This window comes from Amaranthus tricolor, chromosome 17 (genome assembly GCF_026212465.1).
Source record: "Amaranthus tricolor cultivar Red isolate AtriRed21 chromosome 17, ASM2621246v1, whole genome shotgun sequence".
Taxonomy (NCBI): domain Eukaryota; kingdom Viridiplantae; phylum Streptophyta; class Magnoliopsida; order Caryophyllales; family Amaranthaceae; genus Amaranthus; species Amaranthus tricolor.
This window is the reverse complement of record NC_080063.1, coordinates 13070472-13092145: the sequence shown is the minus strand read 5'-3', so window position 1 is coordinate 13092145 and position 21674 is coordinate 13070472. Positions and strand designations below refer to the sequence as shown.

Sequence of the window (21674 nt, the reverse complement as noted above, 5' to 3'; positions counted from 1 at the left end):
GGGTTCCTAGAAAAGAAGATGCACCTTGTTGATATGAGTAGTCTATCAATCATTTTTCAAGCTAAATATGAGTTATTACATTCACCCCCTCTTAGGAATACAACGTCCTCGTTGGACCGTAATTTCAGGATCTTTTTCCCCTGCTAGGTGCAATGAACACACAATCAGCCATGGTCGCAGGGTTGCTCTGATACCATTTGTAACACTCCGGCCCAACGGACAGTTGGTGACTACTCATGGAGACTATAGACCAGCCCCACAAACCAACACAAGTCTTTCCAACGTACTTTGACTAGTTAATTGCCAAACAACCCCTTTAATCTTATTCGCTAACTAAAATTTGAGTAAACAATTCCATCTTTCTAAATTTTATCTCAAACTCAAAGCAAAATGAGAAAATACAATTTAAATAGACCAAATATAAACTTTTTTAAAGAACCATTCAAAATGATAATGGGGCCTACCTTACCAAATTGAAATCATTTCCACTCTACAAAAATTTTTGTCACAAGAAAATACACCACCCTCAAAATAGACTAGTGGCTAAAAAAATTAAAAATTAAATAAAACATCTTGAGCCTCTCCTAAGTGATAAGGAAATCCATCTCAATTTTCCCTCTCTATATCAATCCCCTTTTCTTTCTCTTGTGGACTCTTGAAACAACTCACAACCCACAACGAACAATCTATACCTTTGTGTGTCCTTCAATGGCGTCTACAGCAGCAGCATCCTCTTCTTTCACTCTCATTAAGTCTTCATCTTCTTCATCTTCTTCTTATTCTACACGTTCTCCATGCTTGATCCGTCTTGCCTCAACTCTTCGTCCTCCTTTCCGTCGTTTGGGATTCTCTGGAGCTGCTGCTGATGCCTCTTTTTCACACCATGTTCTATCCAAGATTCATTCGTTTTCTTCTCTAAATTCTAAACCCATTAGAGGGGCTGCTTCCATGGCTAAGAAGAGTGTTGGAGACCTCACTTCTGCTGATTTGAAGGGTAAAAAGGTTTTTGTTAGAGCTGATCTTAATGTCCCTCTTGATGATAACCAGAATATTACTGATGATACTCGTATTCGTTCTGCTGTTCCTACTATCAAGTATTTGATGAGTAATGGTGCTAAAGTTATTCTTTCTAGTCATTTGGTAATTTTCTTATCTGGGTTTTGCTTAATTTTTTCTAATACAGTCTTATGCTGAATTGTTGATTTAGCCATTGTTGATTTGTACTGCTGTTTAGCTTTTCTGGGTTTTGATTATTTTCAAACACATTCCCATTTTTTCAAGTCCAACTATCAAGCATTTGATGAACCATGTGCACCTTTATTCATGTGAAGCAACATATGGTGTTTTCTAATGGCATGTTGATTTGTTTCTTCTAACGATCCGTTTGGTTGTCAGTATTAAATGTTGCTAACCATAAGGTAAAAGCTAGTGTAATTTTAGTTTGAAAAAATGTTACAAATTTGATGGTCATTTCTAGTTCAATCATCTCGTTTTCTTCGCAAAATTTATGTTTATACATTATCATGGTCTTTGGTAATGAAAAATTGGGAACTATATAACTTTTTTATGATCAAAGTTTCATTCTCGTGTAACTGACATATTACATTTCATGAAAATTAATATTACAAATAATTTTTATTATCACCATTTAGTACAAACAATTGAACGAGCCGTGAGTTGTTGGTATTTGAATACTTTGTTCATGATTTGAAGTTTGATGCAAGGACTTGAAGTACTAATACACTTGTACTTATGGAATTTTGAATGATGCATAATCATTGCTTTTCTTCTCCATGATAGTAACATCAAAATGTCCACATTGACATTGTTGTTGTTGTGGTGGTAAGTTGTATGTTTGAGTTATCTCCATCTTTGGTGATTTGTGCATATTTTGTTTGTGCTGGATGCTTTTTTACTGCAGCCTATCTGCTGTATATTACTTGGCATTCTAATGGCAAGATTTCACATAAGGTTTATATGACTTTGGTCAACAAATCAAAAACTAACCTTTTGATTGCAGCTTATGCATTGTATCTTTGGTTAACTCAAGGATATAGTGAATTATTGGAAGCTCTCTTTGATTACATCTTTGGTTGACTTGATATCTTGCTTCCCCTTTTTTGAAGCTTTAGGAAAGTTTAGATGCATTGATATGAATGGGTGCATGGTAAAGGGGTGGAGTTAAATGCTCTAGCTAGTCTTGATGACGTATGGAAATGGTTGATTTTGATGAGCGTGCTTGGGAAGTGTTGGCAAGAAGGTCGACGAACTATCACTCCTTGAGGTTTCATTGCAGATTTTGGAACCCTCAAGGTTCAGCACGAGCGCTCACCAGAGCTAACGACTTGTCATAAGTGGGTTGATGACATGTCAACTAAATTGGAAGGCAGGAACGAGATGAAGGTGTTTATGTAAAAACACGCATTTATGTAAAAACTAGATGAGTGTCAGTAAGGGCTAATGTACTACCGAAATTCATATTATGAGCATTGAGAATTTGAGTGAAACTTGGTGTTTTGTGTGAAGCATATACAAACTAGAGAGAACAAGTGATTCCAAAAGTAATCAAACTTTGAGTAGGTGTAGTTGTAAATATCAAAGCTAAGCAATTTAATAGGTGCAGTTGTACTACAGTTGTCTGGGAGCTATTGTCAAATTAAGTGTAGTCATAAATTGATAACTCATTTTTACCGTTTGTTTTCTTTAATCTAAAGTTTTACTTAATGATATGTGGATTTTTATTAACCAAACCGATCAGTGAAACATGATTCGCTAGTTAGTTCGCCTTTCGAATTTGCAATTTGCTCAAAATGGTTCAAAAATAGCCTAAAACCGACCATAATTCACTTTTTTCAATTCGCGATTCATAAAGCGATTATCGAACCATGTGACACTGGAACCGATGCAATGTATACGTATGTTATTATTGTTCATTTGGCTAGTATCTACATTGTCATTGTAGATCTGTCTCTTCCTTTGCGCTTGCTTGCTCTCTAAAATGTTGTGGTTCATCGTATTTCCTCCATGCATATCATTTTCCTGGCTGCACACGTTTGATGTATGAGGCATTTGATTGACACGCTTGTAAATCTTTGCACCTTGAAGTAATAAAATACTGATTGTAATTGAAAGGTTCTGCTATTGTCTGCATCTTTTATTGTTGCCGTGTTATTCACCTACAAAAGAGATTGGTTTCTATGGATTGCAGACTTGGTATTTTTTATAAAATGAATTTCTCTATTTCAATGCAGGGGCGACCTAAAGGAGTTACACCAAAATTTAGCTTGGCACCTCTTGTACCTCGGCTTTCTGAACTCCTTGGTATTCAGGTACATTTCTTCAAATGCTTTCCGATCGTACGTAGACATCTGCTTTCAGATACACACACATATATTAGCCAAACCTGAACTTTTCTTTATGTTTGCAAATCAATAGGTAGTGAAGGCTGATGATTGCATTGGTCCCGAGGTTGAGAAGTTGGTTGCGGGACTCCCTGATGGCGGTGTTCTACTCCTTGAGAATGTTAGATTTTACAAGGAAGAGGAGAAGAACGAACCAGAATTTGCGAAGAAGCTTGCTTCCTTGGCTGACCTTTATGTGAATGATGCTTTTGGCACTGCTCACAGAGCTCATGCATCAACCGAAGGAGTTACCAAATATTTGAAACCATCTGTTGCTGGATTTCTTTTGCAGAAGGTACATGCTTTTTCTATGTGAAATTTAAATCAAAGGCAAAGCATGTGTTGAAAGTTTTCATCTTGTTTTGATTTTGATTGAGCACCCGTGAACTATTTGTATGAAGAAACTTGCTTGTTTATGTTGGGGATAATCCTGAATAACCTCTACCAACAACTTGCCTACTAGAACTTCACATTGCATCTTTTGGAGATCATTGGGTGGAGCTCCATGCAAATAATGTACTTTGTCATGATATATTTTATTTATTATGGAGTGTTTGGCAAAATAGCTTATTAGACAATTTTAGCTTATTTTTATACAAATAGAGTATTGGGTGGTCAAACCATCCAATGCTAATGTTTGGTAAATTAGCTAGTTGAAACAACTTATTATTATGAATAAACTGTTTTTGAACAAATAGCTCATAGTAGCGAGTTTAAAATCATCTGTTCAAACAAGTTAATAAAATAGTTGGTCAAACAAGTTAATAAATTTAGTTAGTCAAATCAGCCAATGTATTGCCAAACACTCCCTTTAGATTAGGGATACGATGAATAAAGTTAGTTGACTGAATCTGTTGGACAAGACCATTCATGACTGATGTAGCCTTAAGCTACCCCCTTTTTTCCGACCTTTAAGAAAAACTGAAGAAAAAGAAAAGAAATGTGTAAAAATAAAAAATTTAAGCTCCTAGCAGGCTATAGGCCATAAGTAACTATTTGTACAAGCGTGGTAGAGGACACATTCTCTATTCGTTTGTCCATTCGTTCTCAGTCCTTTCTTCGGCTCGGGGTAGAGCAACTTGGTAGCTTGCAAGGCTCACCTTGAGGTTGAGAATTCGCAGATTAATTTACTCATCTCCAATATTCCTTTCATTTTGTTTGAGGATTTTTTAATGATCAATCCTCATAGTAGATCTGAATTTTTCAATCGTCCTCGTTTACTTGAATTTGTTTTGGTGGTGGAACAGGAATTGGACTACCTTGTTGGAGCAGTTTCAACCCCAAAGAGACCATTTGCCGCTATAGTGGGTGGTTCGAAGGTCTCTTCCAAAATTGGAGTTATCGAATCACTTTTGGAAAAATGTGATATCCTACTCCTTGGAGGAGGAATGATCTTTACATTCTACAAGGCTCAAGGTCTTTCCGTAGGATCTTCTCTTGTGGAAAACGATAAGCTTGATCTTGCAACTTCTCTCCTCGAGAAGGCTAAGGCGAAAGGCGTGTCTCTTTTGTTACCATCTGATGTCGTTATAGCAGACAAGTTTGCTGCTGATGCAAACAGCAAGGTAAATGAAGTACCGATTTTTCGAGTCTTTGAATAATGATGTTTAGTGACGTAAAAATGTATAACTTTTGAAATAATTGCAGATTGTCTCTGCATCGGAAATCCCTGATGGCTGGATGGGATTGGACATTGGACCCGATTCTATCAAGAAATTCAGTGAAGCTTTGGACACCACACAAACCGTCATCTGGAATGGTCCCATGGGAGTCTTCGAATTCGATAAGTTTGCTGTTGGTACTGAGGTGAGGACTGCTTTGCTTTTGTGTAGTTAATCAAAACTTCTTCGACGCTCATTGCTGATTAACAAGTTCCAAATTTTGACGATACTGGTGTGACTTAGAGGTGTTCAAAACAGACCCGACGATCCTGATATTTACCCAACCTTGTAACTTTCACCCAACTTTAAAATGAATTTAAAATTATATAAAAATCTATGTGAACTCAAGACCCGATTTCGAACCGACCCGAAACACCTGACCTGAAATCAACCTGATGGCCCGAATGAACACTTCTGAACACTTCTACCGGATATGAACATCATGCTCATTAACATATGTTATTTTACATTATGATTCTTGTAGGCAATCGCTAAGAAGCTAGAAGACATTAGCAAGAAGGGTGTGACGACAATTATTGGCGGTGGTGACTCTGTTGCAGCGGTAGAGAAGGTAGGAGTGGCCGAGTCAATGAGCCACATATCAACTGGCGGAGGTGCTAGTCTTGAATTGTTGGAGGGCAAAGAGCTTCCCGGAGTGCTTGCCCTTGACGAGGCTGAGCCAGTTCCCGTGTAAAACAAGTATATCACCCTATAAATTCTTTTTTCTTATCTCCCCTCGTTTCCAGCTTCAGCCTCTTAACATGAGTATGTTACCGAGAACCAAAATCGATAGAAACCGAGTCACTTTGTAGATGCTTGTAATTTCTTTGAAATAAGAACATATCCGTTGAGCACTTTAAGTTGTTGCCCTCGATTTATTGAAATACATTTCCGTCTGTATTCTAATTAAATTATTCTTTGCACAACTCGTTTGTGTTGTTTTCATGAGTATCGATTTCAGCCCGTCATATTGTTTCTTCTGTTTGAAGAGTACTTGCTAAAACTCTGTTCAAAAGCTGTCCATGGGTCCTCGTCTGTAGGCGAAATTCGATGCATGACTTTGATTACGAAGAACCATTGGTAATTGTGGGATCGGCATTTATTCAGCATTCGATGAGCATTCTTTCGAAAATCTTTGTATGTTCTATAAGAACCGATGTCTGAGGCGCTCAAGAGTAGGTTTACAACCTATATGATGATTGGGTTGTGCTTTGATCCCTTTGCTATGGGTCACATCTTAATCACAAATTCTTATATGAAATGTGCTCACCGTGACACATGCAACATACCTGGGTAAAGTAGCCCAATGATAGAAACTTTTAGCTTATGGGATTGTTGTTTTAAGGTCGTCTAACTGTGAGACGGTCTCATACCTTAATAGCTTTATTTTTATTTGAAAGAGAACACAAGTCTTGATCACCAATGACCGATTGTTTTCATCTAATGCTTGGTTAATTTTTAACATTTTATATGTTTTTTTGAATTTGCACATATAATTCATATATATAATTATTTTTTAATTTATAATGTGCAAACTCATAGTGCAAACTATAAAACTAGTTTCTTAACGAAAAAGTCATCTTATACGAGTATTTTTAAAGACTTTCTCAAGTCTTTTTATAATGCCATTGAAATTTTCTTGATTGTTCTTTAATACTGCCTCTTATTTAATCTATTAATCTCATTTAGTTTTTTATACTTCTTAAGGCAACATTTTAACCTTTAATATCTCTAATTGTTCTTATTAAAAATTATAAAAGTTAATATTAATAATTCTTGTATTAAGACGAATCAAACAAAATTATACATGACTATATTTTATTTATATATTAAGAAAAAAATACAGATTAAGAGTGATAATTGAATAGTGACAAGAAATAAATAGAACTAATAGGTGAAATAAATTAAGAGTATTATTTAATTTTGAGAAAGGTTAAGATTAATGTAAAAAGACAAACAATTGTGCCTGGACAATACGCTTTGAATCTTTGATGCTCAAATAAATAAATTTCCGAGAAAAGTAGAGAGCCAAGAATTTTTAGTGAGTAATAAATGCATAAATAATGAATATAAAGTTTTCTTATAAATATCAGAACAATCTAAACTGACATTTGTTATGCACCTTTTAAAAGATTATATTAATAATAATTTTATTATTATTTTTCCTTGATAAGATTTTATATTAAATTTTAATTTCTCACTTAATTTTCGCTTTCATTTAGCTTATCGATTAATTGTATAATAAAATGTTATAGACTAATTACCCCAAATAATAATTATATATCTCAAAACTTAAAAGAAAAACATCGAAGAAGCATGACTCATGCATGATAATGAAATACTCCACTATTATAAAATTCCACAAAAAAATAATTGAATTGTGTTACTCCCTTCATTCCTTTATAAATGTCTTATATTCAATATATATAATCAGTTTTATTAAAATTTAAATGGCAAATAAAAAACTCTCTAACTATAAAAATAATATAAAAATCATATACAAATTATTAAATGAGATAATCTCATTGTCAAACACACCATATATGTGAGTTCAATAATAATATAAATTACAAAAATATTAACTTTTTATTTTAAGATCATTTCGACAAAACAATCTCAAAAGAATAACTGAAAATCAAAAAACACCTTTAAGTCCTCAATCACAAGCTTTAACATATGAATATCTATTGCCCAAAATAGACTTAACGACCCAATATTCACCCGACCTTAAAATCAAATTCGACTTTAAAATAAATTTAAAATTATATAAAAATTAATATAAATACAAAATCCGATTTTAAATCAACCTAATACCCATACTCACTATCTGTATGCAAGTATGCATAGCCAAAATGCTAGTTAGACTTAGTACTTCGAATATTCCAATTTTTGGCTTTTAGAAAAAGAAAAAAGAAAAACAAAACAAAAGGAAAATTGAAAGGTTGACAGAAATGCAGCAGGCCCATGGGCGCACCGCACCACGTATATTTCCCATTTTTACCATAAATTTCATACGAACCTTCTTTTTGCCTCTGCGAACATCGAAAAGTCGAACGAACTACTCCACACTTGAATCTCATTGTAAGTATTCATTCTCTTCCATAGATGCCATAATCTTGTCATCCTCGTAATCTGATAGTGGTAATTGAAATTTGTTTGTTTGTTGAACAAGATTTATAAGCATGGCGTCGAAAAGGAGCGTTTCAACATTGAAGGAGGCAGATTTGAAAGGAAAGAGAGTATTTGTGAGGGTAGATCTCAATGTTCCTTTGGATGATAATTCTAATATCACTGATGATACAAGGATTCGCGCTGCGATTCCTACTATTAAGTACTTGACTGGTTATGGTGCTAAGGTCATTCTCTGCAGTCATCTGGTATGTATTATCAACTTTTTCCTTTATTTGTATGAGCTTTTTGTAAGTTGTTTCATGGTGTTGAATTGGTTTATCAGATTTGTGTTATTCCGAATTTGAGTTATTTCCAAACAAAAAGCTATGGAGCAAGGTTCCAACTCTCAAACGTTTTTAAAAAAAATCATATTCTTAACCGTTGGACCGAATCTTTTCTTTTTATAAAATGTAGACATATTCTGATTTTATAAAATACTTTCTCTGTTCCTATTTGATGTTCTCATAAGGAATGTTCAAGGGCATTCAGGTCATGATGGCATTGTCAAATTAGCATATAGAAGTGAAATATCATGATTTCTTTTGATTTATGGAGGTAAAGAGCACTATGGACTGAATTGTTTTTAGAAGGCAATGAAAGAGGGGCTTCCAGGTGCATACATAGTTGTATGAAGGACATATTTCTGTCAATAATCAGTGACCAATTATTTTGTAAAATGGAATATATCAAACCTCAAGTGTATGTCCATGGTCTAGTGAGACATTGGAGTTGTATATGTAACATTTTATGCTCTACTTCTTTGTAGTTTGTTAAATCCTTTGACATTAATGGCTTCATTTGGTAACATGTTTTGCGGTATTGGTAATAATTTCAAGTGTAAATTTTTATTTGGTAACAAGTTATGTGGTAATGGTAACAATTTCAAATGTAATAATTTTTACATGGTAACAAGTTATGTGGTAGTAGTAATAATTTCAAGTCTTTTAAGTATAATGAAATATAACATGTCAATCGTATAGAATGGAACTCCATTCTCAAAACATGTGTGTTCCTTACTAATATTCATTATCATCTAATACTACTCGTTGATGAATTTTGTGAAAAAAACTTTGGAATTGGACAAGCATGTCTATGAACCTTTATGTGTTACTTCAAGCAAAACCTACACTACACTTCCATTACCATTATCAATTTTTTATTGAAAGACATTACCATTATCATTTTTAACGCTTCAGACCATAGATACCATCAGGTGGTACAGTGGTAGTATTGAATCTCTTATACTTGGGTTTATTCTTTTGAAGATGCTTTTTGTATGTGTGCAACATTGTGCCTTTTTGAGGCATGACATACACTGGTAGAATGTGAGCTAGTCAGCTAGATTTTATCATTTTAATTGTGGCTTTTCTTCTCTTGTTATGATGTTATGCTATTGCTGCTTACTTTAGTTGTGTTTTCTCTTTCAGGGACGTCCAAAAGGTGTCACACCCAAGTACAGTTTGAAGCCTCTTATCCCAAGGCTTTCTGAGCTACTTGGAATTGAGGTATCTTTTGATCTTTTCCTGTGTGGAATACTCGAATTTGTTACTGAAAAGATTGGTTCTGCTGACTGACACTTTTCTTTTATGACAATATCTATGACAGGTTAAAATGGCAAATGATTCTATTGGTGAGGAAGTTGAAAAATTGGTAGCTGAGTTGCCCGAAGGAGGTGTTGTTCTCCTTGAAAATGTGAGATTCTATAAAGAGGAGGAGAAGAATGACCCTGAATTTGCTAAGAAATTGGCTTCTCTAGCAGACGTTTATGTGAATGATGCATTCGGTACTGCCCATAGGGCTCATGCATCCACTGAGGGTGTTGCTAAGTATTTGAAGCCTTCTGTTGCTGGTTTCTTGATGCAAAAGGTACATGTTTCTTAAGCGATTTGTTTTTGGGTGGCAACAATTGTATTTCTTTATATTTAATATTTCACGATTGTAGTTTTCTTAATTCGAAGGCCTTTTGCAACGTGCTTTTGTCTTTTATTATTATATTTTGAAATTTCATGGCATGTGAGGAAAATATTGATGGGCATCTAATTTGTGGATTCGTGATCTTCTTCACTTAACTATATTATTGTGACACGTCATTTAGGGCTAGAATAAAAACAAAGTTCACATATTTCTAACTGGTTTTGGAAACAAAACCTCATATAGTATCTAGGAAAAGATCATGTTCCAGGTTTGTGTTTAATTTAGGCATGATTGGGAGTACTTTGCAAATTTTTGGGACCGAAGACCATTCAATGAAATTGGTTGTTTAGCTAGCATGTGAGGTTTCAGCTCAATTGTAATTCTGTTTGGAAGGTTTATACACTGGTTCTTCACCGTTCTGAACGTTAGAAAAGATATATTCAAGTGATTTATGTGATTTATGGATCTTTTTCAAACTAACTTGTTGTATTGAAGGTCAGACAAATCGTCCATTTGAACTGTACGTTTTTTTCTTCTGGTTGCATTTTTTGCCAGTTCTGTTCGGTTTATAAAATATTTTCCATTTCAATTAGCAGTCTTTCAATTCATGGACTACGGACGTGGCCATATTAGAACAGTTTTTGTTAGATAATAGTCTTGCTCTAACCATCAAATATATTTCATTTTATTCATAAGGTCAGACAAATCGTCCATTTGAACTGTACGTTTTTTTCTTCTGGTTGCATTTTTTGCCAGTTCTGTTCGGTTTATAAAATATTTTCCATTTCAATTAGCAGTCTTTCAATTCATGGACTACGGACGTGGCCATATTAGAACAGTTTTTGTTAGATAATAGTCTTGCTCTAACCATCAAATATATTTCATTTTATTCATTCTTTGTTTACTTAATTGTTGGAACTCAGACTTTCTAGTTTCTATTGAGTGATTAGTTTTTGATCAAATACATGTTTTCTTTTACCGTAGGAGCTTGACTACCTTGTTGGAGCCGTGGCAAACCCCAAGAAACCTTTTGCAGCCATTGTTGGTGGTTCTAAGGTGTCAACAAAGATTGGCGTGATTGAGTCATTGCTAGCTAAGGTGGACTATCTTCTACTTGGAGGAGGAATGATATTCACTTTTTACAAGGCTCAAGGACTCAAAGTTGGATCCTCTCTCGTGGAGGAAGACAAGCTTGAGCTTGCAAATTCTCTTATGGAGAAGGCGAAAGCGAAAGGAGTATCTTTGCTGCTCCCTACTGATGTTGTAATTGCTAATAAGTTTGCTGCTGATGCTGACAGCGAGGTTTGTACACATGTCGATGTGCTTGTTTACTGATGTGATGCTCCGTTTTTCTCAAGTCGTGCTTGATTATGGATTATTTAGTGTTTATATGATGATGGACTTCTTTCAATGATTGTACTCTTTTGCAGGTTGTACCAGCCTCTGCTATTCCCGACGGTTGGATGGGGTTGGACATTGGACCCGATTCTATCAAGACTTTCAGCGATGCTTTGGATAAAACCCAAACCGTCATATGGAATGGGCCTATGGGTGTTTTTGAATTCGACAAATTTGCTCTTGGAACAGAGGTAAATCATCAACCAATTTACATGCGTTGTGTTTGAGAGATTTGTTTTGCAAACGATCGATTAATGACAATATAGGTCCTTGTGGTTGAAACATGTTGATAATTGATTTTGAATATGCAGGCAATAGCCAGGAAGTTGGCTGAGCTTAGTGGAAAGGGTGTCACAACAATAATAGGGGGAGGTGACTCGGTTGCTGCCGTGGAGAAGGTTGGCCTTGCAGATAAGATGAGCCACATCTCTACGGGAGGTGGGGCCAGTTTGGAGCTTTTGGAAGGAAAACCACTTCCTGGAGTGTTGGCCCTTGACCATGCTTAAGTGTTTTTTCACCAACTTAGTAAATCTGTAAACGACCTGTAGTGATCTTAGTTCAGGTCTTGAATAATGTAATTTTGAGCATGTGGGGATGGACCCGATCTTTACCTGAAGTCGATGAGATACTGGTTTTTTCTTGAGCAATGCACCTTTGTAGATTAGTAGGGGGCTGGGAACTGTCATTAGTGCAGATCCCAAATAATGTGTTTCTTGAGCATGCGATTATTGTAATATTGGTTTCTACTGAGTCGTAATCTTTTAGTTATTTGATCCATCCATTGGGTTACTCATTAACCATCAGTTTGGTAAAATGACTAGCGTGCCTGCCCTAAAAAGTTATATATCACTTCCTACTTTCTATTTTGTTTGGTCCACTTCTTCCTATTATAGGAAAAGGTTTATGGGCGATCCGTGCCTCTGATCAAGAAATATGACAAACCTTGAAACAGTAGCGGAAACATTACATAAGGAAAACAAATAAAAAAACGAGATAGCTCAACACAGACGACATCAGAATTCATTTTCAAAATACACATGCTTCACCTTGAGGCGATTATTAGTTTATAACTGGGTTTCAAAATGACGGAAATTACAATGCTGATTGGAAATTCATCTCTTGAACAATAAAATAAGAACCGGGGCCATTGGCTTGTTTAGCATTTCAATGTGGCTACATGCCCATCTTTCTGCCGGTAACTTGGACGCAAAACGCTGGACAATGTCATACTCTTCCCTGGATAAAGACAAGTTCAATTGAAGAAGTGAGATTACATATCTTCACAAAATAAATTAAAATGCATATTATTCAACAATATTAAGGAATTTGCCCCTCAAATTTAAAAGGAATTCTGAAGATTCAATGTAGTTTGCATAGGAAATACTGGAAAAGATGGATGAGTTATTAAATGACTCAAATTGACAACGGAGAAAGCTAACCTTTAATACCAAAATGGACCTCTATTGCTATCCTACCCGAATAATTCAAGTGATAGTGCCAATGAACACACATCCCATATCTCATGATGACGATTATGACATAGAAAGGACCAAGCCACATCAATGAAAACACGGGTAGAATATTGATTTATTAATTTTTTGTTTTATTGGCTAACGGGCACCTGTATGGGTGAATCCACACCCCATACTATCATGCGAAAATAGGGGACGAGGGAGCAACTACACTTGCATTCAAGTGTGAAATATTCAATATGACCAAGTTGGGAGCATTCCTCCATTTCCAAGACAACATTACTAAGAACAATCTGTATCAAAAAATTAACATAAATTCTTGTGTGAGACGGTCCCACTGTGAGACGCTCCCTATAAATGGGCTGAATAGACTAGCTAATACAATTATTAGCATTAATTGACTTCTTATTGTCGTCTCACCGAAAGACGGTCTCTCACAAGACTAACTTATATATTAATGAGATTGATACAATATTTTGTGCCATGAACAAAATGTCCTTCCAAGAGTGATCATCCCGATCACATAAACGGTATCTAGAATAACCATGAAATTTTGGATGTGCAAATGTGACGTTTCTCCATCCTCCTCAATCCCAGCACCCGCCAAGGAAAGGGGATCAAACTTAAACAATTTACTGTTTCCAGTCTAAACTAACTAACCTCTTGAAAGAAACCTTTTAAAGTGAAATATAATCACAAGTGCAAGCTTAACAACAGTACCAAATGATCAAATGGGTGGGTTAGTAATAGTGTCATTGCACAGAATGATCCCAAGGAAAAGAACCACTTCGATACCAATGTAATGAATGGCTGTTAGCCGGAGTGTGGTGTTAGGACTGAGAGGGTGTTTTAGGGGGTTTCGGTGGGTTTGTATTAGGGTCATTGCACAGAAGAGGAACAAATTACAAGTAAAACAGTAGAATACTAGATAATACCCAAAGCTCTAATATTTCTTGGAATATTTTAGAAAATAAATTTCTAAGTACATTGTTAGTCTCTAAATATCCAAAGTAGTTTATGAATTACCGCAAGTTTAAAGTATCATGTACTTTTCAAATTTGTTATGTAACAAAATTATGGTTTTTATAAGTGTATTGTCTTTTTAGTTTTTTGATAAAAAGGATATATTGATTTCTTAGCTATAAAAGTCAATGATAACATCATCTTATTAATTTCGAGGGAATATTTGTGATGACAATGTGATACATATTATTCTTTTAAGACTAAGCATATTTGTGATGACAATGTGATACATAATACATATTATTCTTTTAAGACTAAGCAGTGTTTTGTATTAGTAATAGTCATAGATAGACAGATAGATAGATGTTCTATTACGTAAAGAGATAACAAATGAGTATTTCGAGCATACTCAAGCTCCAAAGTGTAAAACACTCTGATTATCAATGCATGCTTCATCTTTATATACAAGAATATGAGGACATCTCTAAAAACTCAGCAACTTGTCCTAACATACTTAATAACAAAAGAACAGAAAAAATACCTTGTGATTATTGGAGTATTCCAAGGCTTTTCAAAAGTCACTTGTCCCTTTGGGTAAATTTTCCATGCATGAAAATGTTTTAGACACGCAAAATAAAAAATTAATAATGAAAGGGAGTGTAAGTCAACAAAAATTTCCATGTAATATAAGAAAATGTGGGCGAGTACAGTGTGTAAATAGGTAAAGATGTCCCTTGGTCCTTAAACTCCTAAAAATGTACGTTAAAAGAAGTGCACTTAATGAGATATTTTCCGAAAGTGGAAAGAGATAACTTGAATAAGACAAGAAAATTATTATATATGCACTAGAGTAGTAAATTGAGTAACTTCATTATGCCGTAGATTTAAGAGATTTAAGAGCTATCTCTAACACCTAAATAATTGAATCCAAAAAATCCAAGGTTCTTCCTGAGTTCTTCAAACTTCTGTTTAGGAAGTGCATTTTTCAGGATGACTGCCACTTGTTCTTCCGTAGTGCAAAATCACAATTACACTCCCCTTTTCTTCGTCAATTTTTTACATAATCTTCAATTTGTTTTATGCAGCCAACAAATTATTCTCGGTGCACAGAACCCCCCGGAAACCCCGCCCTAGGTGGGAGCCACTTAATGGGATTGGGGTATTAGAATGTTGTTGTTTTGTTATTTCATGTCTTCTTCTTAGCTCAATTATTTACAATTGTCGACAAGGAAACCATCAAAAATTGGTTAATTCAGCCCAAACAACTATCTACTTTCCTTTCTACTACACAATCAACACATTCCTATTTTCCTCCTTTCCCATACAAGCTCTTAGTCCAAAGATAACCCACCCAAAATTAATTAAGCCAATACAGATAAAGTCCCCATTACACTCTATTTTCTTCCCTACTCCACAAATGACATACCCCTATTTTCTTCCCTTCGCTCTTTGATTTCTCTAAATTGCATTTGTGACACTATTTGTTTACATTGAAGCAGATCATAGCCCACCTTCAAAACAAGGTGAAGCTTTGGGTGACGGAAATGTGATGAATCAATATCCACATAAAAGGGGCAAAATAGTCTTTTAGTGAAGCTTCTAGATAAGGAATATTGTATAACCAATCTAGCATGTGATAGCAATTTGTTAGGCTTGTTAGCTATATATATATATGACGATAATTGGTGAGGGCATGAAATGAAGATGATTTGAATTCTCCCTCATATTTCTCTTTTTCTCTCTCTCTCTCTCTCTCTCTCTCTCTCTCTTTCTTTCTTATTCTGATAGCTGTTTTACGCCCTTCCCCCTACTCTATCTTCTTTATTTCTCCCTCCCATTGGCTTCTTTCCTACTACTGTTCTTTGTATATTCCCTTCTTATTCTGGGCAGTTTCTGATTCATAACAAACTGACAGTCATTAAATCAAATATAATTGATTAATCCAATTGTACCTTTGGATACATAGAAAGGACATTAACAGGACTTCCCCATCAAATGAATAAAAAGAGAACAAAGTCCTTCAATTTGTTGTTAATGAATTTGATTGTTATACTAACAGAAGCATTACCTTCCACCAGGGTGACCAACATAAGCAACTATGCTGATAACTCCTCCAGGAAGTAACAATTCCTTTGCTGCCTCAAGTGCTAATAGGGTTGTAGCTGACTGAGTGATTATTCCCTTGTCACCACCAGGAAGGTAGCCCAAATTGAATGCAACAAGCCTAGAGTTTACAAAACCATATTCCAACAGCATTTAGCAAGAATTCAATTACAAAAGAATTAAGCAAAGAAATGTAAGATATAAGCTATGTCACGCCATTTCTAACAAGCAAACAATATTAAAAACTGTGGACAGGTAGCGTGCGCGTTAATATTTACACTCGTGTGTTGTTGAGGAAGAGGCATCTTGCTAGTGCAACAATGCACTTTGTGGCAATCATAGTGTGAATTGACAAGTTGGCGGAAATTTATTACACGATTGTACATCAAGATTCTATAACATATTTTAGATTCTAGTTTAAAGACACCATTGAAAACCTTACTCAATATAGTTAATGCTCCTAATATGGTAAGCAGTTTATAACATGTCACGGCGTGATACTATAATGAGTATAATCCCACCCAGGCCATTCATGAAATACACAGGTGCAAGCGCCAAAAGCATGAGAATGGTCACAGGTCATGCTATATAGATTATAGAATACAGAAATCTAGGAGTAGAGTCTTGGAATTTTCTATCACTTTTCTGCTCACATTATTGTCTTTAGTAATTTATTTTCTGGGGAGAGCCCTGACTACTCAAAAGTCTGTCTACCATATACAAAAGGATCAAAGCTTTCTACTTTATACATCTAAACATATTTCACTTTGTTGTGTTGTTTTACTACCCAGGTTCATAGCACATTTTAAATCCCATATTACGTAACATGATTTCACATGGCTCATTCCTATTTTATTCGACAAGCTATTTGGTTCAAATGGGAATTATTTGTTTACCTTATCTTACACTTCCTTTATCCATTTCAATTTTACCAATTCATGTGGAAGCTCTCACAGTCTCTTACGACTAACAAAAGTCGAAATAGAGCAGAGTCAAACGGATGGAGGGAGGACATTAGTTTTTATCAACTTTTTTCAACTAGATGAACAAAAGGAGTTCAAGATTTTGTCATAAAAAGATATCTTAATGAAAAAAGTCCCATCTCCCCGAGTCAATGTCCTGGATTGGATCCTTATAAAAACGCATCCCTAGGTATAACATCTTAAAATTAAGCATGTCCATGAATCCATGCCCGAATCCCTGCTTCCTAGGAACAGATGAGAGCAGGCCAAAGAGTAGGACGAGAGAAACAAAAAAGGGAAATAGAAAAACTGAGGAACAAGGCCACAAGGAAGAAGTCGATGACCTGAAAAAAAAGTGCTCTCTCATGATTAAGGAACTTAAAAGCATTTCTGACACAGTTGCTTGTTGGAATGACATCACCCAATGCAGAAGAATTCCATAAGTCACAGCTTACCAATGAAGTTTGCGTAAAGTCACCTAACTACGAGAAATTGACACGCAAAACTTCAAGATAAACCTATACTATTTATATAACTCCTGATTTCCAAGTGGTACAAAATAATAATCTTTCTATGCAAAAAACTAGGCACCACACACATAATTGAACAGACCCAACAAGCAGGACAAGGAACAATGAAAAGACATACATGACTAAAAAATACGCAGATTCAGAGTTTTCTCACTTGCTTTGGAAATATTGCTTTCAATAACCTTCATCCTTTAAAAATGCCCCATTACCCAACCTTACCATCCTAGTATTTCCTTTAAGCCTTACCCATCACTGGCCCCCTAAAGAGAGAAAAAATGAAGCAAAATTATGATTATGGCAAATGGAGCAAACTAAAGAGACCAAGAAATGGTAAAGAGGGGATAAATCAATGGGCAGAGTGAACAGTAATAAAATAAATCACAAGTGTGTGCAGAAAGTACCTGACATTTGTAGGAAGCACGTTCGCCATTTTACTGTGACAGACTGAAAAAAGCTTCACGCACTCTCTCTGCATAAAGGTTTTGATAGCAATGCATCATTTCACTTATTATATAAATCAGCTGAGCATATTGATATAAAGAGGTGCCTCCACCACAAGCTAATTTAGAATTCTTTTTAATCTCTCCATCCTACCCCTCCTCTCCATTTCTCATTCTTTTTCCTAACATGTGATCTGAACAATGCACGTAATGTAGAAGCAAAACATGAAAGAATAGTAGCACTTGTAAGTTGTAAATATGAAATGCAGAAAACTCCAAACCTACACCCTATTAATCATGATAGTGTTCATCGATGATAGCTTTGGCAATGTTGGTTTGTCGTTTATGACATCCCATGCAAAACAGATAAGTTTAGTTCTGCTGCAAAAAGAAGCAATTAGAATCTATTTTTGCTATGCCTACGGGAACAGAACCATTTTGTATGATATTAAAGAAGCTTCATTTCAGCAAAGCTATAAGGAGAAAAAAGAAAGAGAACATGATTGTTTTCTTAAAAGGCCGCTAGCAAAAACTATGATAAGAAATTACTTTGTGAAAATTTCACAATCAGGAAAGCTAATTGTGACTAACAAGCATAGAACAAATCCAAGCAACCATATCAATGTAAGTCGCACCTGGCCAGGATCAAGTGATTGGTCAAGTAAGCATGATGTATTTTTAATAGCATCTTCCTGAACATCCATTCCATACACACACCCTTTAAATGAATCATCTATCACCAGTTTGACCAACGCTAAGGTATCATTGCCATTACCACATGTAGCATCAACAACTGTATCACCCTTTTGAACCACAAGTTTCCATACCCTATATTGAAACGATGCATTAGCATATGGAAATTGTAGAGAGTTATTGTTAAGCCAATACTGCTTTCTATATCACATAAAAGAATAAAATTCAATAATAGGAATCGAAAGCAAACATACACTCTCTATGTCTTTTGTTCTTGTAAAATTTGTGGTTAGATTTAAAACTTGACCATCAAAATCCTACCATTAATCTTAACTTCAATTTCAAAAGTACTTTTGATCGTTACCGGCTAATTATTTATATAAAACTTTCACAATATATATTAACAAATAATTAGAAAAGGATCAAAGATGGTTCTAAGAAACAGGAAAAGCCAACAAGAATAAAAACATTGGAAAGAGGGTTCAGAGTCTTGTAATTAAACTACAAGAAACAGATAAGAGAATCACACTTTACATCAAACAAACAAATTTAGAAATTCCATCAACAATTGATATATGAGGCCCTCTAACTTGGGCACCCCAGGTTGAATGCTCCCACATCAAGGCTTGCACTATTCACTCATAGAAGCATCCCTGTGACAAGAAGGAAAAGGAGCTTATTTTATGTGAGACTTTGGAGGTTTGCTCATCTAAAGGTAGGGTGTGTCAAACAAGAGGTGGGATACTTTTCCGAAACCTTCTCATGTAATTTTGCCTATGTGCATGTAGCTTAATATTTCCTCTTCATCACCTTGTTTTACGTTTGCTAATTCATTTATAGTACTAGCTCTCAAATTGACAAATTTTGTGTGAACATCAACCTTTTAAGGGATTAACATTTATAATATGCACAGAAATTAGACCTTGGCTGACTACCTTTATAAAATTCACAGAGTTGGGATTTAACTGTTAGTAATCACCAAAGAGTGCTCGAAAAAAAAATTGGCACCACATAGCAGAATGTTGTTACTTGTTACTCAACCTAATGTCATCCACTTATCCATATCCACATACTTCAAAGTTCAAACCACAACGCGCCCCCCCCCCCCCCCCCCCCCCCCCCCCCTCTGTTGTGGAAAATAGACTGAACAAATACATAATATACCTTTGAGGATAAGATCTTAATGAGGGAAAAATGGGGAGAGAAGGTTACAAAAGGAAAAGAAAGATTGAGGAGGGAAGAAGAGCACTTTCTCTTGGATATCAGAGGTGCTACGGAAAGGAAAAGAAGCTTATATCTTGCTTTCTATTATGCCCTTTCCATGACAAAAGAGACATGTTGGAGAGAATTCAGCATATATCTAATCCGCGGGAGAGAAAAAGACACTAATAATTACAGTACATTGCCCAATGTCCCTAAAACGGTTCCCACCTCCCGTCTAAGAGAGAGAGAGGAGAGAGAACACTCATGTTAACGGAGCAGAAAGATGTAGACAACCCTAAAATATTGTTTACCAACAGAAGTAATGTAATAATAAATAAATTAAGCATAGAAAATAGATATCTAAATCTTAATTTTAGCTCAATTTGAGATAAATAACAAGAAATTAAGAGCAAACTCACAAAGTAAATAATTCAGTAGCCAAATACCTACAAATGAGCAACTTCAGTAACTTTTTTCTGACCAAATAGATAGCCCTTCAAAACATCATGTATCTCTGCAGAAAAATATTGACAATCATTCAACACAAATCGACAGCTAATGCAAGCTAAAGGAAATTTCATAACATTGAAGGTAGCCAGACAAAAATCCTATTAAATTTCATCTCAACTGTATAAATATTACTTAAATCCCATTTCCACACAACAACAACAATGTCAGAGTCTTAACTCAAATCCCATTTTCAAAGCGAAAACTTATCCACAACTACCCACTAGTGATGCAAAATCAAATTTGAGAGAGTATGATCAACATAAAGGAGTAATCTGTTGGGTTAATCCACCTAGAACCAAATAATTTTTTGCTGAAAACCCATCCAGCTATTTTTACTACGACTCTTATCTAGTAGACCAAATGAAAAATTCATAAATAATCACAAACAATAATGCAAATTTAGAAGAATCCGTCTTAGTGTTGATCATTTATGTTCAATGTTAAAAATCAGCAATTAAAAAATTCAAAGGATAAAAATTTAAGACCCCAATTAAATTTCAAATTCCATTACAAACAATTAATCAAGAAACAAAATGAAATGAAACAGTGAAGGAAGAAGGAATATGTACCAGAAAGAAAAGGGGAGGAATGAGTAGAAACATTGCTTGAGAATGAAGAACAAGAAGAAGATAATGCTATATTAATTCTTGATTGTAGTGAAGAACGAGAGGAAGTAAGGGTGAGAAGGGGTTTACCAAAAGATGAAGGAATTGGATGCAGCAGACATCGCAATACTGTCATATCTCGATTGCTGCTTGGAGGAGGACAAACAAAAATCAAAATCAAATCTACTACCATTACACCTCTTTCTTTCATCATCTTATCTATAAAAAAATTTTAAAATAAAAATTTTAATTTTAAAATTTAAAATACTTTTTAAATTAAAAAGAACTTACGTTTAGTTTGTCTTATAATAAAAATCTTATCTTTTGATTAATATATAAATATTTTATTTTATATTATTTTTCATCTAAAATAATCTTCAGTAGCTTTTTGTTGTATTCTTAAGTTTGTATATTTGCACTTGAACATATGTTAATAGGTAATTAATGTAAAGCAATTGAAAGTTACTTTATATGATGTAAATGTGAGATTTATATATATATTTAATAAAAATTGAGATTTTTATTACACAAAAATCTATATACAGCTGCCTTACGCGTGGGAGAAAAAGAATTTTATATTTGCCGAATGCAAGTCTTAAAACACCCTTTTCAAAACTTAAAAAGCCAAATCTAACTCTTAAAACCTTT

At 34.8% G+C, this 21674-nt stretch overlaps 3 protein-coding genes across 4 annotated transcripts; 2 read left to right on the top strand and 1 right to left on the bottom strand.

Annotated features, from left to right (window-relative positions):
- The first annotated feature begins 550 nt into the window (after positions 1-550).
- Positions 551-5988, top strand: LOC130804060 (phosphoglycerate kinase, chloroplastic). The gene is made up of 6 exons (XM_057668367.1): positions 551-1140; positions 3252-3329; positions 3436-3696; positions 4649-4966; positions 5049-5207; positions 5547-5988. Exons 1-6 carry the CDS (start codon positions 709-711, stop codon positions 5754-5756), a joined length of 1458 nt encoding a protein of 485 aa, XP_057524350.1. The 5' UTR covers positions 551-708; the 3' UTR covers positions 5757-5988.
- A 1997-nt stretch (positions 5989-7985) lies between these two features.
- LOC130803457 (phosphoglycerate kinase 3, cytosolic) lies at positions 7986-12313 on the top strand. The gene is made up of 7 exons (XM_057667560.1): positions 7986-8143; positions 8235-8439; positions 9661-9738; positions 9839-10099; positions 11132-11449; positions 11578-11736; positions 11857-12313. The coding sequence occupies exons 2-7, from the start codon at positions 8245-8247 to the stop codon at positions 12049-12051; spliced, it is 1206 nt and encodes a 401-aa protein (XP_057523543.1). The 5' UTR covers positions 7986-8143; positions 8235-8244; the 3' UTR covers positions 12052-12313.
- A 245-nt stretch (positions 12314-12558) lies between these two features.
- Positions 12559-21255, bottom strand: LOC130803458 (uncharacterized). 2 transcript variants are annotated; one of them, XM_057667562.1, is made up of 7 exons: positions 21117-21233; positions 20991-21025; positions 20362-20425; positions 18651-18843; positions 17977-18044; positions 16049-16204; positions 12559-12781 (listed from the first exon to the last, which is right to left on the bottom strand). In XM_057667562.1, the coding sequence occupies exons 1-7, from the start codon at positions 21146-21148 to the stop codon at positions 12658-12660; spliced, it is 672 nt and encodes a 223-aa protein (XP_057523545.1). In that variant the 5' UTR covers positions 21149-21233; the 3' UTR covers positions 12559-12657. The 2 variants fall into 2 exon arrangements, with proteins under 2 accessions (XP_057523545.1, XP_057523544.1); XM_057667561.1 differs by having other exon boundaries at positions 20991-21255.
- Positions 21256-21674: the final 419 nt, after the last annotated feature.

What these genes read in the sequence shown, in the direction of transcription:
- LOC130803457 (XM_057667560.1), top strand. Translation starts at nt 8,245, where the DNA reads ATGGCGTCGAAAAGGAGCGTTTCAACATTGAAGGAGGCAGATTTGAAA. An exon ending in TCATTCTCTGCAGTCATCTG is followed by an intron (nt 8,440 to 9,660) that starts GTATGTATTATC and finishes TTTCTCTTTCAG; the next exon opens with GGACGTCCAAAAGGTGTCAC. An exon ending in CTGGTTTCTTGATGCAAAAG is followed by an intron (nt 10,100 to 11,131) that starts GTACATGTTTCT and finishes CTTTTACCGTAG; the next exon opens with GAGCTTGACTACCTTGTTGG.
- LOC130804060 (XM_057668367.1), top strand. Translation starts at nt 709, where the DNA reads ATGGCGTCTACAGCAGCAGCATCCTCTTCTTTCACTCTCATTAAGTCT. An exon ending in CTGGATTTCTTTTGCAGAAG is followed by an intron (nt 3,697 to 4,648) that starts GTACATGCTTTT and finishes GTGGTGGAACAG; the next exon opens with GAATTGGACTACCTTGTTGG. An exon ending in AGTTTGCTGTTGGTACTGAG is followed by an intron (nt 5,208 to 5,546) that starts GTGAGGACTGCT and finishes TGATTCTTGTAG; the next exon opens with GCAATCGCTAAGAAGCTAGA.
- LOC130803458 (XM_057667561.1), bottom strand. Translation starts at nt 21,240, where the DNA reads ATGATGAAAGAAAGAGGTGTAATGGTAGTAGATTTGATTTTGATTTTT. An exon ending in GTGCTTCCTACAAATGTCAG is followed by an intron (nt 16,205 to 17,976) that starts GTACTTTCTGCA and finishes TGTAAACTCTAG; the next exon opens with GCTTGTTGCATTCAATTTGG. An exon ending in GTTGGTCACCCTGGTGGAAG is followed by an intron (nt 12,782 to 16,048) that starts GTAATGCTTCTG and finishes GTCTTTATCCAG; the next exon opens with GGAAGAGTATGACATTGTCC.